Below are 16,868 nucleotides of genomic sequence, written 5' to 3' on the forward strand. Positions count from 1 at the left end.
TCTTTTCAACATTTCCCCAAAATTATTCTGGCACTAACAAAGGAAGGAAGCAAGAGGTTTTTAAAATAAAGTGTTTAAGAACGAGAGCTGGTATGTCTTTTAATATACCTACTTGTACAGTTTCTTGAAGAGGTAACCTGGAACTTTAAAACCCTCAAGAAATTCCGCATCGCTTTCATCAGACTCTTTGGCCGTGCTCTGACGCCCTTTTTGGTCTGCCAGTTGCTGTCTGTGCCACCTCCTGAAATTACGGTAAGAATCACCACGTCATTACCACAGTTAGAAAACCTGATACTTTAGACAGCTCATAGGGAAGAAAGAGTAAATGTGAAAAGCCTATTTTACGTCGTCATCATCATCCGTTCTCAAAGCACAGCAGGGTTGCTCTGGAAATGGACAAAAATTTAAACCAAACAAATCAACATTTACAATATCCAGACACACAACAAGCAGCCTAGAGGTTAATCACGAAGCCCAGTGAAGGAAAACATTGCTGGGGAATCCATTCCATCCCAGGGCTGCCCTTCCTTGAAGGAAGGGGAATTGGAGCTAAATATTCTGCATCAATCCATGTTCAGCCAGGCCATGCGTAACGTGGTCGACCCAAGTCCAGCCAATGCGAAGGGCGGGCTTTTTTTTCTGCCCCAACAACACTTCCATCCTCCAATTCACCCCAACTGAATACCCAAGACAGCCTGTAACTCCTTCAACCTGAGCTCACAGACTGGCCATTTAAGGGAGCGTGTGCTGATCCCTGTGGAAATTCTGCTCTGAACTAGGCAGAGGAGCAAGAGAAACCAGCCTTGGGGGTGTCCATGCATTCTGTGTGCCTTTGACTCAGTCTTGACGCCTGGCAGATGCGGGACAAACATTGTTTCATAAGAAGAAAGTACTATGCATATGAGGGGTTTGATGTTATATGAGGAACAAGTAATAATTTCTCATAAAAATTCAAATTAATTTGCTATGTGGAAACTAGATAGTTCGTGAAAGAGCAGATTAATTTTATAGTTTTATTCATAACATGCATAAATTCCTAATACAAAAAAATCCCAAGTTTTACACTCTCTAGAGGATGAGGAAAGAGGGTGCCCTCTGGTGCACAAGAGACACGTCTCCCACCCACTCTACAGCCACCGTCTGAACTGGCTCTTCAGCAGAAGGAAAGAGATACAGTTCAGCAATTTCTTCCAAGACGAAAGGAGAAAATTGGAAGGAAGACAAAAAGCAAACAGGGGGCAGGTTTTCTGCTTTGAAACTTTTCAGAGTCGCTGAACTTTTTAATCACTGAAAGCGTAACAACATGTGGGGATTTTTTCAAAATACAAACTTGTCATCTTTTAAAGGCCCTGGCAATTCTCACCTGCGCGTAACTCTGTACTAAGTACTTTATTCTACTTATGGGGAAGGCGACCGTCTTTCTGGGAGAAGAAGCCCAGAGGAGCTAGCTAGGAATCGGGCTGGGCACCCCTCCTGGGAACTCTCGCCAAGGGAGGCAAAGATTCAAAGGATGGATGGGAGAAACGCATGAAGGCAAAAGCCAAACCAAGTTCTTCTCCTAGCTAAAATAAATAGGAGTAAAATAATAAAAGGAGGGGAAAGGAAGCAAATGACCGCTCTAGCAAGCCCACCCCCCACTCTTAAAACCGAGTTCCTCCCTCAAGCCCCGGGACAAGGCGGCCTTGGAGCTCAGGAACTCTGCTTGCAATTATTGTTGGTGGTTCAGGGAACGTGGCTTAAGTCTGCTAGGATTTGTTTTGGGATGTTGGTTTTATCACAGTTTTCCCAGAGTTCTGACGCATAGACACATAAATGAAGTAATTCATGTTATGACATTTGTGTATTTTGCACCCCCGTGTTCCTTGAGTCTCCCTAACTTAAGAGAGCTGAACACCTTCTTCTTAAAGACGCACAATGCTAACCAGGGACGCAACTGTGGCCATCAGGGCCCCCTGTGCCTGATCCTTTCGGCTCCCTGGCAGGGCTGGGGGCTTTCCAAGGGGTTTAAGAGGCAGCATCAGAACTTATCTCAAGCCCTGGCATGTCCTCGCTAGGCAAAACAAGGGCAGAAACGGAGGGGAGGGGCATGCTTTTGGGGTGGAGGTCTCAACTGAGCCACTGGGTTAAAAACTGTTACTCTGTGTAAATAAATAAAATGTTTAGGTCAGTTAAGTAGTAACTAATGACACATTATTATTTTTTTTACTATGGATTCCACACTTTATAACATCTTAGAAGTTTGGAGCACCAGGATCTTATCGAACCAATAAATAAATCTCAAATATGGCTACTTTCTAAAGAACCGTAAATTTTGACTTCATGTTCTTGTTTATAGGATTTAACATTTCTATTATTATTTCGAATTTTTACCTTATCAAAACAGCACTTTGTTCAGTAAAGCTCAACCCTTTCTTATGGAAAATAGTATGACAACTGCTGCATTTAATTCAGGCAACGTCAAATACTCTTCAATCAATAAGGGTTTTTAAACTGTAAAATGTTACATAATTATGTACAACAGATTTTAAGCTCAAAATGTCCTTTCACTTTCAATAATTCTCCCAAACCTAACCAGAAGATGAAACAGCTCCACGTTTAAGCTTGGAATGCTCCTAGATGGAACAGCATAATCAGTATAACTGGATGATTTCTTTGGACTCAAAAACAGCTGTTTTAAATTTATTTACTGGCCTTATCGGCCATTACAATCAACTGACTGAGCACTATACAATTGTATAAGTCCACAATTTAAGTTAAAATACTTAAGTACCAAAACCATACATGATAATCATTTATATGCCAAGAATCAAAAATTCCAAAACCACAATTAAAAGTAATTAATCATTACTGAATCTGATTCCTTCCTTCCTTTACAATACTTTCAGTTACCATCTTCAGTGTCTAACTTCTACAGCTGTCTATTTTCATGTGATTAGACACCTTGTAATAAACAAGAAAAAGCATATTAGTCAAATTGCTATAAAAGGATAGAATTAAGCAAAATGATATTTTTATGTATCGCAAGAACAAGGGAGAGACGAACCAATTGATGTTTCAAAATATACCCAGGAATCAAGCTGGGTTTATATATAGTTTATGCTTCTAGAAGACAATACTTTTTTATTTCAAAAAGACAAGAATCCCTTAATGATCATTATCATTTTGGAAGCCAAGAGAAGGGTTTATTCTCCAGATCTGTTTATGACTTGTGCTAAGTCGGTCTAATTGCTGCTTCCTTGGCAGTTGAGATGATGCTATCAAAATTACACGTCTTAACAAAGAAAAACTGACTGAAAATTAGGAATGAAAGCTGTATTTGGATTCCTACTCAGAGTATATGTTCCCAAGTTTTACGAAGCTGTTAGTATTTTGGATTACCCTGTGCTTAAAATGCAACATTGAAATGCCTCTTGAAACACTGAGTTTGTTTTAAAAGAAGTTCAAAAGAACTTTCAAAAGGAGATGCATTTTTTAAAAAAATGATAGTATTTTATGAGAGGCTGGGATACTGGAGTACCTATTAAATACACAAACTTCCTACTACTTAAAAAAGATGCTTTTCTCCCACCAGTACATGTTTTAGGCATCATCTTCCTTCTTCCAAAATGGAAGACTTTCTTAGCCAAACAGCAAATGTATGTCCAGCCAGCCCCTCAGTGGCTCTCTTGACCATGGCAACACAGCAAAGGGAGTTTCTCTGGTCTCCTGCCTTGGGCAAGAGGGGGGTTGGACTAGAGGACCTCCAAGGTCCCTTCCAATCCTAGGATTCTATATTCGATATTTTGCAAATCATAAAGCAGGCAGTCACCACCACATCAGACCTACCGCTAATGCCAGTAGCTACCCTTATGCATAGCAACAGAAACCTCCACCCCACCCAATCTATCCCATCCTCCCTGGCCACGGCTGCAGACAAATGGCCCTTGCCAGAACTAGTGGGAAGTTCTCCTCCTCCTCCTCCTCCTCCTCCTCGGTCGCCTCCCCCGTCTCTCTGGAATCACACTTTTTTAATTGGCCTTGTGCTTCAGATGTTCAGAGGAGACTCCCAGCTGGCTGTCAAGCTTCACCATCGTAATATTTTAATCGTGATGAAGAACCGTCTCCCCAGTACAATCCTGAAAGCTTCTCTGTGGGAAGAAAAATTCATTTTCTTTCTTCCTCTTTTTTTGGGGGGGAAGGACGTGGGATTCCCCACACAGCCAAGTGCTCAACCCAACAACCCGGCAGGAGCAGCCTCTCTTATCTGGCGGGGGAGCGGAGAAGCAAACCCGCCCCGTTTCCATCGGTTGTTTCCATCAATTATAATCGAGGAATAAAATGCGAGTCTGAGGAAATGATGTTTTGTTGGCAATTCCACTCCAGTTTTTATCTCCTAGGAGCGTTTCCCTTAACGGAGTTCATCTGGGGAGAGGTAGTACAACAACGTCAATGTGGACAGATGCAGACTGACAGCCATAACAGCCTGTGTGTCTGTGAAACTTCAAATGTAATGTTTCCCTAGCAATTATAGCTAGTGATATCTCTAAAATTCATTTAAGCTTTTATTGTAACTTCAGCAACTGCAGGAAACGTATAACTTTACAAAGGATAAATTGCTACAGTCTTAATGTTATTAAAAAAAAATCTTGCTGGAATGGATTTCAAATGTGAATCATATTAAAACTTTCCATCAAAATAAATTACTCTTGATGAAAACACTGAATTAAAAATGATTTAATATTGAGCTAGCTTAATGAAGAAAATCGAACTTTTAATAAAATAACAAATATCTTACATTTAACATATGTATTAATTCCTTGCAATATCTCTCAAAACGATTTTTGTGTTCTTAAGCCACAGGTATTTCTTGGTTTCTTCTCAGAAACCCAGATTAGAGAACATTGTTCTTTTGAAAATAAACATTTTAACGTATTTTGAGCTAAATACTCAAGGCCAATTTAAATGTGCAAAAACAGGATGGGTTGGTTGTTATTTTAGAAGGAATACTGAACTAGAAGTTTAAAATATTAAAAAAAAGTCTAGACCATAACTTCTCAATTATCTATCAAGCTAGACTTAAATTTCAAAGTTGTAAACTCCAATAACCTTCTAATAACTGGAATTATACAACTGAAATAACCCAAGTATTCAAACAAATTTGGAGTCTCTGAGCAAATAAAGGCAAAAAGGGTAAAGCATATAATAAAAATGGCAGACTTTGTCTACCCAGGACAAGCAGTTCTTTAATAATATGAAATTTGTATCCGCCAAGTAACAATTATGCTTTTGCATTTACTACAAATGTTGAACTAAATATACTTTTGAGACAGAAGCATCCACTAAAAATATTTGGTCTAACCTGAAGTAGAGACTGGAGAGAAAGGATTACAAGACACTAACAGCACACAATATATATATATATATATATATATATATTTGCATCAAATAGTTTATTAATATTTGTTTAAGTGTAATGAAAAATAGAATTGCTACCCTACCATTTTGATTTGAAATCTTCCCTTCTGGGCATGGGACACAGTCATAGCAGCAGAACTGATTTTCCTCGATCCCTTTTTTCCAGGATCCAGAGAAACAGGGGTCATTACATCCAGAAAGTGGAAGAACCTTGTGGAAGCACACAATCTCTTTAAGCCACCTTTCCTCTGCCTCACTAGTTTTTTTCACTGTCCCGTCCAGTCCCCAACAGAGATTGGAGATGAAAGGATTACGAGAGAGTAAGCAAGCACACCATGGGAAATACGTATCAAAAGGAATGTTTACCCAGATCATTCAGTGCAGGGAGTTGCAAGGGTACTAGGCAAATGGTCTAGCGCCGTGATGGTGAACCTATGTCACACGTGCCACTGGCACGCCAGCCCTTGCCCCAGCTGTGCTCTGTGCGCGCACCTCCCGCCGGCCACCTGATTTCCGGGTCTCTGCAGCACTGTTGTTTAATCAAAATGCAGTTAAAACACTATACAAGCCATCGAGAATATAACTATATACATCCAACAGGAACAGGAAGTGCCTCATAACAGCAGATAGAGGTAAATTCTAGAGAGGCAGGAGATGCATCACTGAACAATGGAGGTGAATGCTAGAGAGGAATAAACCAGCATACAAGGCAAACATAACACCTTAATAGCGTAGGCATGCAGGGGGGAGGGCGAGGGGAGTGTGAGGAGTGGTGCCACCCCCACGCCTCTTTTTTGGTCCCAGGAGCTTCAAGGAGGTCTGCTAGGCCCAAAACGGGGAGCAGGGGAGGGATCACACACGCATGCGCGGGGGAGCACACACAGTGGGGTGTGTGCACATGCGCAGGGGGGGTGTCATGTATGCATTGTATTATGGGCGCGTGCGCTGTTGTGCGCACACGCACGCTTTCAGCATGCAAGGACAAAAAGGTTAGCCATCACTGGTCTAGCGCATTCCTTCAATCCGTATTCCCCACTGTAGTTCCTTCCTTTCCAGTGAATGTACCGTATTTTTCGGAATATAAGACGCATTCCCCCCCGCCCAAAAAAGTGGGTGGAAATGTGTGTGTCTTATACAGCTAAGGTTGCTGAAGCCCCGCCCACCCACCAGCCCTCACCCTTCGGCCTCTGCCTCCCAGCAATTTGCCTCCTTGCAGTAAGGAGCGTGGTCAGCTTCAGCACAGCCTGATTTAGCACAATCAGCTGATTGGTGGTTGGATCTGCCTCCCGGAATACCTATCAGCTGTTCCAGATTGCAGGGTTAGCTGCCGCCCATTGCTGCTGCCACCTATCACCGCCTCCACGGGCCCCATTTTTAGCCTCCATGCATTCCATTTTGGCCTCCACGGGCTCCATTTTTGGCCTCCGCGCGTCCCATTTTCAGTCCGTTCCAGGCGGCAGGTATAGGCAGTGGCGGCAATCTCCGCCGCCTGGAACAGGCCAAAAATGGGACACGCGCAGGCGACGGGCGGCAGTGGCGATGGGTGGTGATGGTGGCGACAGGCAGCAGCGACCCCAGCCTGGAGCAGCTGGTAGGAGGTATTCTGGGAGGCAGATCCAACCGCCAATCAGCTGCTCATGCTAAATCAGGCTGTGTTGAAGCTTACCACGTTGTTTGTTGCAAGGAGGCAGATTTTTTTTTCTTGTTTTCCTCAAAAACTAGATGTGTCTTATACTTCGGAGCGTCTTGTAGTCCGAAAAATATGGTAAATGCAAACATTAATTCTTATTAATGTTTAAAACTTATTATGCTAATTATCCCAGGGCTGGGAAGAGCATTCCGTGGGACAGGGGAATGGGGAAAAAGGAAAGCTGAAATAAAATTATAAGCACAGCTGTGTTCTCATGATTTTCCACTTACCACAGTGTCACCAGACCCAACTGTGATTGCTAAACAAGGGCTACCTGTAATTTAACCTCATTTAATCCCATAATCTGGATCTTCTGGTGTATAAATGTGCTTTACACTGACCTTAACCTTTGCTTATAGCAATCTTCATTGCCATCATCCTTGTATCTCTTTATTCTCGCCTTCCTAATAACATCCTCTTCTTCGTCTTCGTCTTCTTCAGAAGAGCTTGGAAAGAAATCATCATCTGATTCATCTTCTTGCTTCAGTGGGTCTTCCCTGGACATGGGATGATTCATATCCTGACCCTCTTGAAAAAACTTCTCCTCGGAACGGCTGAGGTCTTCACAAGACCCTCTGCATCCAGAGGCCTCACAATCCTCCTGCTGTCCCCTCTTCTCTGACTCCCCAGCCTGGGGAAGTTTGGCTGTGGCCTGAAGGCAGAGAGCCTGCTGCTGCCGCTGCAGAGCTTCCAGTGGGCCTTTACTCCTATTGCCTTTGGTAAGCGAGGCCGGGGATTTGGTCTGGCTACCCTCCGAGGGTGCTTTCTGACGGCCCCCCTTACGAAATGGGGTTTTCTTCTTCTCGAACAGGAGCTCTGCCTGATCTGCCAAAAGCTTTTCAAAACCCGACGTTTCGTTCAGCATTATTCGACGGGGCTTCCTCTCTTCTTTCAGAAGCATTTTCGTCCCAAAGGGAGTCATCTGCCCAGTTCGGATGAGCTTCTCCCATTCCGTCTCTTCCTGTGCTGACATAAACATCCTTCCGAGAGATGTAGGACCAGGAGCTAAGAGAGATATGCATTTTTGAGTACATTTGAATGGTCAACCCAGAATTTTCTTTTCTTAACAACAATCAGTACAAATAAGAGCCGTATGTGCAAATTGTCCAAGTTGGAAAAGTGTTCTACATAAAAATGTAGAAGCTGAGCAAGAACTATTCTCCCTCATCCCAGGAAACAGGTTGTGAAATAATGGATGTGAGTTACAGAAAGGCAAACTCTGACTAAATGACTAAAAAATGTTCTACTGAAAAGAAAACTTTAAAAGAGCAACTAATTACCCCGAGAAATTACCCCTTCCTTTCCTGACTCTGTTCAGCAGAGCTAATCACTTGTCAATGATATTTCAAACTGGATTCCTGCACTACATAAGAGGCCTAAATGGCTCTTTGCAGCTGTAGGATTCCAAATTTTTCAGACAAATTGTTCATCCCAACAACCCTCCTGCTGTTCAAACCTTCCGTTTTATTTTAACGGTTAAAAAGGCAAAGTCATATTTTCTCTGCAAGTCTCCAGTGGGTGTTTAGTATTTCAATATACATACATAACCACCAATACTCAAAAGATAGCTCGCTCCATTAAAATCATGTTATTCTACTCCGCATAATTTTAACTGCTGACAGATAATATTGCAATGAAAAATATATTTCAATCATGCTTTTTGTCAACTTAAACATTTTCTGTAGCTCCGTTCATTTGATTAACACTTGCAATTTATTAAGACCAATGTTCTAATCTCGAGGGGACAAGCGTCCCTTCTGAGCTATCTGGAGATTTACTTTCATTTGTGAAAAATTCCCACGCGGGTACTCAGAGATCCCATTTTGCAGGTGTGCAAAATTAAAACAGTGCTAAGTCTCTCTAAAGAACAATCCGCTGAAATATGTTAGCGTGTTCATTTGCACTCAACTACCGAAATTTCATCTGAAGCAAACATATACCAAAATGGCCTCCAAAGTCATCCCTGGATTCCTTCACTTCATATTCTCCAACTGCAGCAGCAACTCCAACTGTCCCATCATCAGGAACTTCGTCTTCACCAGCATTTTGCAGGTGCTTTTGTTTCGTTTTCATTTTTTTAAACTCTTGCTCCTGAAATGATTAAAAAAAAAATAGTAAGAGCTGAATGGGGAAAGCCTCTTTCTATACACGGTGAGTCCGCTGAGGTTTTGTAATGGAAAATATACAGTAACATCATGGGAAGAGCGGCTTTCTCTGTATTCCTGGCCCAATAGGTAGGTTTAAGGCAAGACTCTTCCGTGTTCTTCACTCTAAATACTACAGGCAACATTTGCAAATGACTGTGAGGTCCAGGGTGGCTTTTTTAAATACATATTCTATGTACAATGCAAAAACACATTAGATAAACCTGAATATTTACATTTTAATATGAGAAGTTGATAGCCACTCCCACTTTTGCTGTAAGGACACAAGAAATCCTTCCCTGCCTACCCACTCTTTAGGATTTCTTTTTTTAATAATACTTTTATTAAAAGCTTTAACTATAATAATAAAACCTACCCTTGTTTTCCCGAAAATAAGAACAGATCTTATATTAATTTTTGCTCCAAAAGACGCATTTGGGCTTATTTTCCGGTTAGGTCTTATTTTCAGGGAAATACGGTACTAAATACGTCTGTCTGGCTGACGATTTTAACTGGGGCTTATTTTTGGGGTAGGACTTATATTGGGAGCATCCTGAAAAAACCCATGCTAAGGCTTATTTTCCAGTTGGCTCTTATTTTCGGGAACAGAAGCTAATTAACACAAGGTAAAAAGAAAAATAGATTAAAATGTCAAGAAAGGAAGAAAGAAAACCTAAGAAAGCGGCTGCCACCTTTATCATGACAAGTATACCCAGTTTCACTGCCTCTTCACCTCCCCTTAGTTAACAGATATAAACCTGTTCTTTAGGATTTCTCACCAGGCTGTCTATTGCTGCTTTTTTAGAATTTCTGTCTACATTGATCTTTTAGGAGCTTCTGAGCATGAACCCTGGCACCCTGGCTTGATATATCTGACCGAGGGTTCCGTTTTTTAACCTATAGGTTGGCTAGGTATTCCTACACATCTCACGAAGACACAGAGGTTGACTTTCCAGCACTATGACTTGCAAAGGACTTAATGAACAATGATTAAAGAATTAGGACAAGAAACATTTTAAAAAATCACTTCTCCATGGAAAAAATTAAGAACGAAATGAACAAGGCTTTATCATTTCTTTTCATTAGGGCATATTCTAAGGATTTAGTTAACATCAAAACCAGGTAATAGCTGATTTTGTGAGGATTTCAGAGGTAGTAACAATCTGCAACCAACTATTATTTACCAGTAAGCAATATTATGTATACAAAATTGAAATTACTTGAATTTAAACAAAAATTAAACATGGATCATTCCAACAGCAAAAACAATTAAAACAAATGTCATACACAAATAATAACCATCCATTACTTTGTTGCAGAAATTTTGTTCTTTTGCAGAATCCAGTTTTCTACTGATATCCTCATTAGCAGCAGTCTGAGGTCTAATTTGCTCCATATGGTTTGTAGCAGATGGTTTTGGAGAGGATGTACATGGTCTGAAAATGAAATTCAATTACATTAAAATAATTGGATTAAAAAGTGGATCATAAATATATTAATAGGAAATACAAACATCCCTTTATTTCTGCGGAGCCACAGACTGCTTTACAGTGTTGATAATTGAGCTCTAGCAGCGAGACCAGAGGGTGATCTGCAAACTTCGGTTCACAAAATATTTATTATCATCCTGAATTCAATGCGACTTATCCAAATCAGCAATTTCACTTTCATATTTTCACAATGCTAAGTGAACTAACTGGAATTATTGTGTTCTTAGTATTCACTAATCAGGGAGGTGGCATTTGATGGTCTTGAAATCACTATTTTCTGTAGGATGGAAAAAGGCTTTTTATTCCATGGCAGAAATGAAGCCGGGAGTCACCGCAGGCCAATTAGCAGCACAGGCCCCCCCTTTTGCAAAGTTTTAAAGGAAATTATCTGGTGATGATGCAGACTTTGCTCTCCAACATAGCTGCTTTATTTCAAGCACACTGTCCCATTCTGAACTTTCAGAGAAGGCCTGCAAAAGGATCCCCCAGGCAGGAAGTAAAAACCTCATTTCACTTACCCCACATCTTCCAATTCAGCTTGGTCTCCTGTTTCAGCAGCATCATGAACCGGACGCCCTTCAGCGGCTTCACCGATCGCCTTGTCTATCTGCTGAAGGACTCCATGCTCCAAGACCTCTTGGTCGTAGACCTCGACTCCCAGCAGGCCTCTGAGCTCAAATGCTTGGTCCTTGAGGGCCACGGACCGAATCTGCTGCCGGTCGATTAGCAGCGTGGGCCCCTTTCGGAGGGTCCCCAAAGAAGCCTCCGCTGATGGTGCTTTGTTCTCCAAGGCCCGCCCCTCCCCGTGGTCCCCCACATGATATTCACGGGGCATCCAATCATCCCCTGGCTTATTCGCTTCATCTGCTTGGCCATTACTTGCATTGCTGCTGCTGCTGGCCTCAAATTTCTGGCCTTGAAGGTTTCCTTCTGGCTGAAGCTTCTGGGCAGGCATCCTCTGTTCAAACACAAAAGGAAAAAGCCATTTTGGACACTGAATTTTAGGATTTTGCATTTCAAGCAGAAGCTCCAATTTTGAATTTTCATGGAACAAGCCAAAAATCAGATGATACACTTACGCACTTCAAAACCTAATCTAATCTCCAATTATATTCAACAGCCAGTCTTGGCATATACCACTGTTCTGCAACCTTAAACAACAACACACTATCATCTGCTCTCACAGAATTGCTATGATAACTTAATATTTTGTATATTAAGGTGCATGAGCTTATTTGTACATCTAGGGATTATGCGAAATTTTATGTAAAGGACAAAACTCATCAATTTAATTTTATTTTTAAATAATTAAGAATATATCATGATACACAATTAACTCCAGAAACATTACTTTCACGGGAGCAAATGGAGCTGTCTATTCATGCTCTAGTTGGTTCAAGCAACAGATGAATTTCAGATGCTAGGCCCAGAATGAGGATCTGCTGATGTTGTTACCAACGTAAAGTATAGGCCAAATATACACAAAACGACTGAAGTTTTAATGTGGGAAACAAGCTCTCCATATTTGTTATTTCCACGTTTTGCCTATAAAGAATGGATGCACAGAAAGGATAACCAGTCACAAGGTGCCTCTTATTAAAGACTGTTCTTTAAAAAAAGAAAGAGCATCACCCTTCAAAGTGAGCATTTATTTAGGAACATCTCCGGGATACAATAACACATCCCCCCCTCCGCCTTCTGCAACCTCAGCAGTTACAGAAGAGCCCCTTGGCCCTTAAAAGCCTGGGCTGCAAAAGCAGCTGATTTTTGCCCCGCAGGAGAGGCTCTGCCTCCTTGGGCAAGCCTGCACAGGTCCCTTGGCGGCAGGCAAGATGGCACCGGGAGCCTCCCTGAGCTCCTTCTCTTCCTCCGCCTCCTCCTCCTCCTTTCCTTAAAGAGGGTGAGATTTTTATCCCACCTTGCCTTAGTTCTACTCTAGGCTGCCCAAAGCCTCTTAAAAAAATAGAGTTTTTAAAAATTAGCCTGAACTGAAAAAGCCCCACTGCAGCAGGAGGATCCTTCTCAGGCAGGCTGCACCTTCGATAGCTAAACGGGTTGTTACTGTGGGTAGATTCTGCTCAGCTCAAGGAGGCCCCGCACAGGCAGCCCTGCGGGGGGCGAGGCGGGCTGGCCGGCCTGAGACCGGCTTCCTAGGGGCCCCTGCCCTCCTCCTCTTCCTCCCGATCTCAGCCGCGGGGCCAGGCAGGGGCTGCCGGGCGAGGGTAGCCCTGCCTGAGCGGCCGCCACTCGGACACCGAAGCGGGAGGCGGCCGAGAAAGCGGCACCTACTGAGAGGCGGAGAAGCCCCGGGACGGAGCGAAGGGGAACCCGGGGAAGGGTGCACCCGAAGGCCGCTCCGCTCGGAAGGAGGCCGCGGGAGGAGGAGGAGGAGGAGGAGGAGGTGAGGCCGCCGGCAGCCTCCCTCAGCCACCCCGGGGCTGCTTTCAACCTGCCGCGGGCCCCCAGCAGCCCTCTGCGCATGCGCCCCTCGGCTCCCCGACTTCCGGCGGCCCCGGCGCTCCGGCCACGGGACGCCCAGTGCGCCTGCGCGAAGGCCGCCCTCTTCCGGTCTGTGGGTGGACCGTTGGCTGGGACTGGGCGGCTCTCAGAGGGGCGGGCTTGAAGGCCGGGGATGCTGGGAGTTGAAGTCCACCCGTCTTAAAGTTGTCAAGGTGGAGGAACACCAGCAACATTAGAGTTTATTACTTTATTAGCTTTTTATCCCAGCTTTATTATTTTTATAGATAACATACATGACACTCCTTCCTCTTCCTATTGATACGAATGGACAGAGTACACACGTTTTAATACAGGAGAGGCGCCTGGGTCTCTGTGGGCGTCTGGAAAGGGCCCCCCAGAGAAGGAGCTGCGGGGCAGTGGAAAGACAGGGCCCGCCCCCCTCTACTGTGGGAGGAAAGCCGTGGGGCCTCCTGTCCAAAGGAAAGAACTGCAGGAGGAACAAAGCAGCTCACGCCTGGCTCCTGGCTTTCCAGGACGGGTGGATGGGCATTCACCTTTTGCTGACCCCCACATATTAGGGGGCAAATGCAATTCGAGGAAATTGCGCATACTGGGGGAAAGGTCAAGGAAGGGGCCCATAAGCTAAAACAAGATAAACGTTCCTCCTGCTATGGAAAATGGGATCAGCTCCAAAACACTGATGAGCAGAAATAGAGAGATAAGTGGTCGGGTAATGAGATGACTCAAAACTATCTGTAAAGGTTGCATGTGCAGAAATATGGATGTGAGGCTCAGATCCTTGTACAGTAGATCTCTGGATTTACATGATCAGAATCAAGTCATGAAGATCTATCGTATCAGCTATGATTTTGGAAAAAGCCATGCAAAATTTAGAAATAGCTCAACCTTCATGTTTAACAAAGACTTTCATGGATTAGACATAGACACAATTTTCAACTGTATAATAATTTTAATGAAGAGGAAAATTAACTTAAACTGGATGCAATATGTTACCCATAGTGTGGCCAATATGGAATGGAGAGTTACCCCACACCTAGCGACTGTTTCTAAGCTATTTTTGCCACATGTCTAGAACTGTTCCAGAAAAGCGACAAAGCCACATTTAAGGTAGCCTGAAGAAAGCATTGGATGGCCAATGTGGTGAACTGAGATTTCTGCAGGTTAGTGTATCCTCCTGCCACAGCCTCTCTTGGCTCTAGTGGCCGGCCAGCAGGTGCTCTGTGCTTTTTCAATGTCTCTGAGTCCATGGTCAGCTCCAGAGACTCAACAGGTAAAGAGTTTGATTATTCTTGCTACTTTCTCAGGCCACAAGCACCTGGGGTTCTGCTGCCAGATTGCGGTGGGCTGGCTGGAGCATAAGGGAGAAGATGAATGCCATGGATGGTCTTCATGACAGCAAAGACCTGGCAGGTACAAGACAAGGCCAAGTTTGGGGGGGAACCATTATTTTACTGCCAATGAACACAGCAGATCTAGAAAATTTTGCTTGGGGTTAGGGAGTGTTTGCGGCAGCCTAAAATGGCCAGTGAGAGCTGGGTGAATCTCAGTCCTAGAAAGTGTCATCAGCTACCTTCTCGGTGAAGCATCTTAGATCATATTTGTGGCCAGAGCTATATTGGGAGAAGAGAGAGAACACTCCTTGATGGGCTGGAGTAGCCAACAGCTGCAGCTTTGTTGGGCTGGGGAATGAAATAAAGGCAACGCCTTGAAGACTGGCCCTTTAAGAATGGTTAGCAGGGGATGTTCATGTGACGATGAGGGAGAAGATGAGGTCGCACCTGTCCATTGTTTTAAGACTGGACAGAAGAGGTGGGCCAGCACAGCCTTGTTTTACCCAAGGGTGTAGAGCAGAGTATAATGGAAGCAGGCTTTTACCTTGACCATTCTGACTATTGTATTCAGTGTAGTAGGAAATACTTCTGTAGGGAGAAACCAAGCCTAGGTTGCTTTCCTGAAACAGTTAAACGAAATTTGCAGTGGGGGGGCTGCTGGCAGGATTTCTGAGCTGGGGCTTATGGAACCCTGCAGATCTCTGCATTATTACAGTAGATTTTTGCTTAGAGAAAGGAAGATTTCTCAAGGTGCTTTTTAAGACTTCCTGATTTGTGCTGGCAAGTTGTTAATCAGTCTGTGGCAGCATAAATAAAATTAAAGAGTTTAATTAAAACTAATGAACGAGCGAACAGAGAATAGATAGCATGTTTCACTGTCAGAATCCTGATGTTCTCAATAATTAAAGTGTCAAAGAATAGGAGATGGCTTGAAAATGTCAGAAATATAGAAGAAAGAAAAGTTTTAAAAAACAGGCCTGCCGTTTCAGAACAGCTTGAGAGTTTATGTAAGCCCGGTAAATATAAAATCCCATTGAGGGTTTCCAGACAAGCCACATTCCTTCCAATGTATTCTAGTGTAATTCTTTTGTTCTTCTTTGTCTATTAATTTTCTTAATTTCCACCTGGAGATGTTTTTTTTTTGGGTCACCAAATGTTATATGTTAATAGATGTTATACTTTGCATAAGTATAACAGAGCTCCGAGTCTGGGGACCTGATGGCACACCTAGGATTTAGGACGGTGTCATGGATGCTCTCAAGCATAACGGGGGGAAATGATGTAGCCCATGGATGGACAATCATAGAGCAAGGCTGAAGGTTGCCATTACTGAGGTTCTGCTACTGATGAAGCCAGCCACGGGTTCCACCCCAGCATCCTCCAACCAACGTCTTTAACAGGCTGTAAACTATTAGAGGTCTTTGAAGTTTGGCGATACACAAATACAATAAGCGCAGTGGGTCACTGAGTTATAATGAAAGCAAGACAAGGGACTTCTAATCACATACAGGTAGTCCTTGACTTACGACCACAATTGAGCCCAAAATTTGTTGCTAAGAGAGACATTTATTAAGTGAGTTTTGCCCCATTTGTTAAGTGAATCACTACAGTTCTTAAATTAGTGACATGGTTGTTAATTGAATCTGGCTTCCCCATTGATTTTGCATGTCAGAAGGTCGCAAACCCCAGGATCGCATGACCCCGGGACCGTCATAAATGTGAGTCAGTTGCCAAGCATCCGAATTTGGAACACGTGACCATTGGGATGCTGCAACAGGCATAAGGGTGAAAAATGGACATAAGTCACTTTTTCAATGTTGTAGCTTCAAACGGTCACTAAGCAAACTGTTTTAACTACCTGTAATACAGAGTTAAGATGAGATCAGTATCACGCTCCTGCCTGCCTGCCTGCCAGCCCTGGTCTACCGTAACCCACTCCTCGGACACAAACATTTTATTTATAGCACAAACATATTTTATTAGTGGTAGAAACAGAAACCTCAGCAACTACAGATGCAGGAGCCATTTAAGTGCTTTGTGGTGAAGAAATTCCCTGCACGACAGGTACAAGCAAACACAAACTGATACTTTCTACACAAATGGTTATAAATAAAAGCCAAAATTTTGTCAAACTGATTGTGTAAACGTAACATATAGGCCCCCTGGTATCATTTGAAGGAAATTAATGTGGGAGGCCGAAGAGATAGCGTCTGCAGTATGCAATGCTCAGGAGAGCTCCTGTGATTTTGTTCTACTGCAGCAGAAATAAATGCTCTTGCAAAACCTTAAGGGGGGAAATGAGACGTATACGTAAGTAAGATTAATCTGTAAAGCTGAT

At 43.2% G+C, this 16,868-nt stretch overlaps 1 protein-coding gene across 4 annotated transcripts in view; it reads right to left on the reverse strand.

Annotated features, from left to right (window-relative positions):
- The window catches only part of ERCC6 (ERCC excision repair 6, chromatin remodeling factor), a 35,495-nt gene extending 22,296 nt beyond the window's left edge, over positions 1-13,199 (reverse strand). The window contains exons 1-7 of one of the 4 annotated variants that reach the window (XM_070942878.1): positions 13,008-13,069; positions 12,070-12,263; positions 11,237-11,676; positions 10,538-10,664; positions 9,025-9,175; positions 7,426-8,089; positions 113-241 (exon numbers count right to left, since the gene is read on the reverse strand). In XM_070942878.1, coding sequence (XP_070798979.1) covers positions 113-241; positions 7,426-8,089; positions 9,025-9,175; positions 10,538-10,664; positions 11,237-11,673 — 1,508 coding nt within the window. In that variant the 5' untranslated portion in view covers positions 11,674-11,676; positions 12,070-12,263; positions 13,008-13,069. Of the gene's footprint in view, positions 1-112; positions 242-7,425; positions 8,090-9,024; positions 9,176-10,537; positions 10,665-11,236; positions 11,677-12,069 lie in introns of all 4 variants that reach the window. The other 3 variants (XM_070942876.1, XM_070942879.1, XM_070942877.1) reach the window with 3 other exon arrangements.
- Positions 13,200-16,868: the final 3,669 nt, after the last annotated feature.

The sequence above is a fragment of the Pituophis catenifer genome, unplaced genomic scaffold (assembly GCF_029215685.1).
Source record: "Pituophis catenifer annectens isolate HBS135680 unplaced genomic scaffold, rPitCat1.0.hap2 SCAF_4, whole genome shotgun sequence".
NCBI classification, from domain to species: Eukaryota; Metazoa; Chordata; class Lepidosauria; order Squamata; family Colubridae; genus Pituophis; species Pituophis catenifer.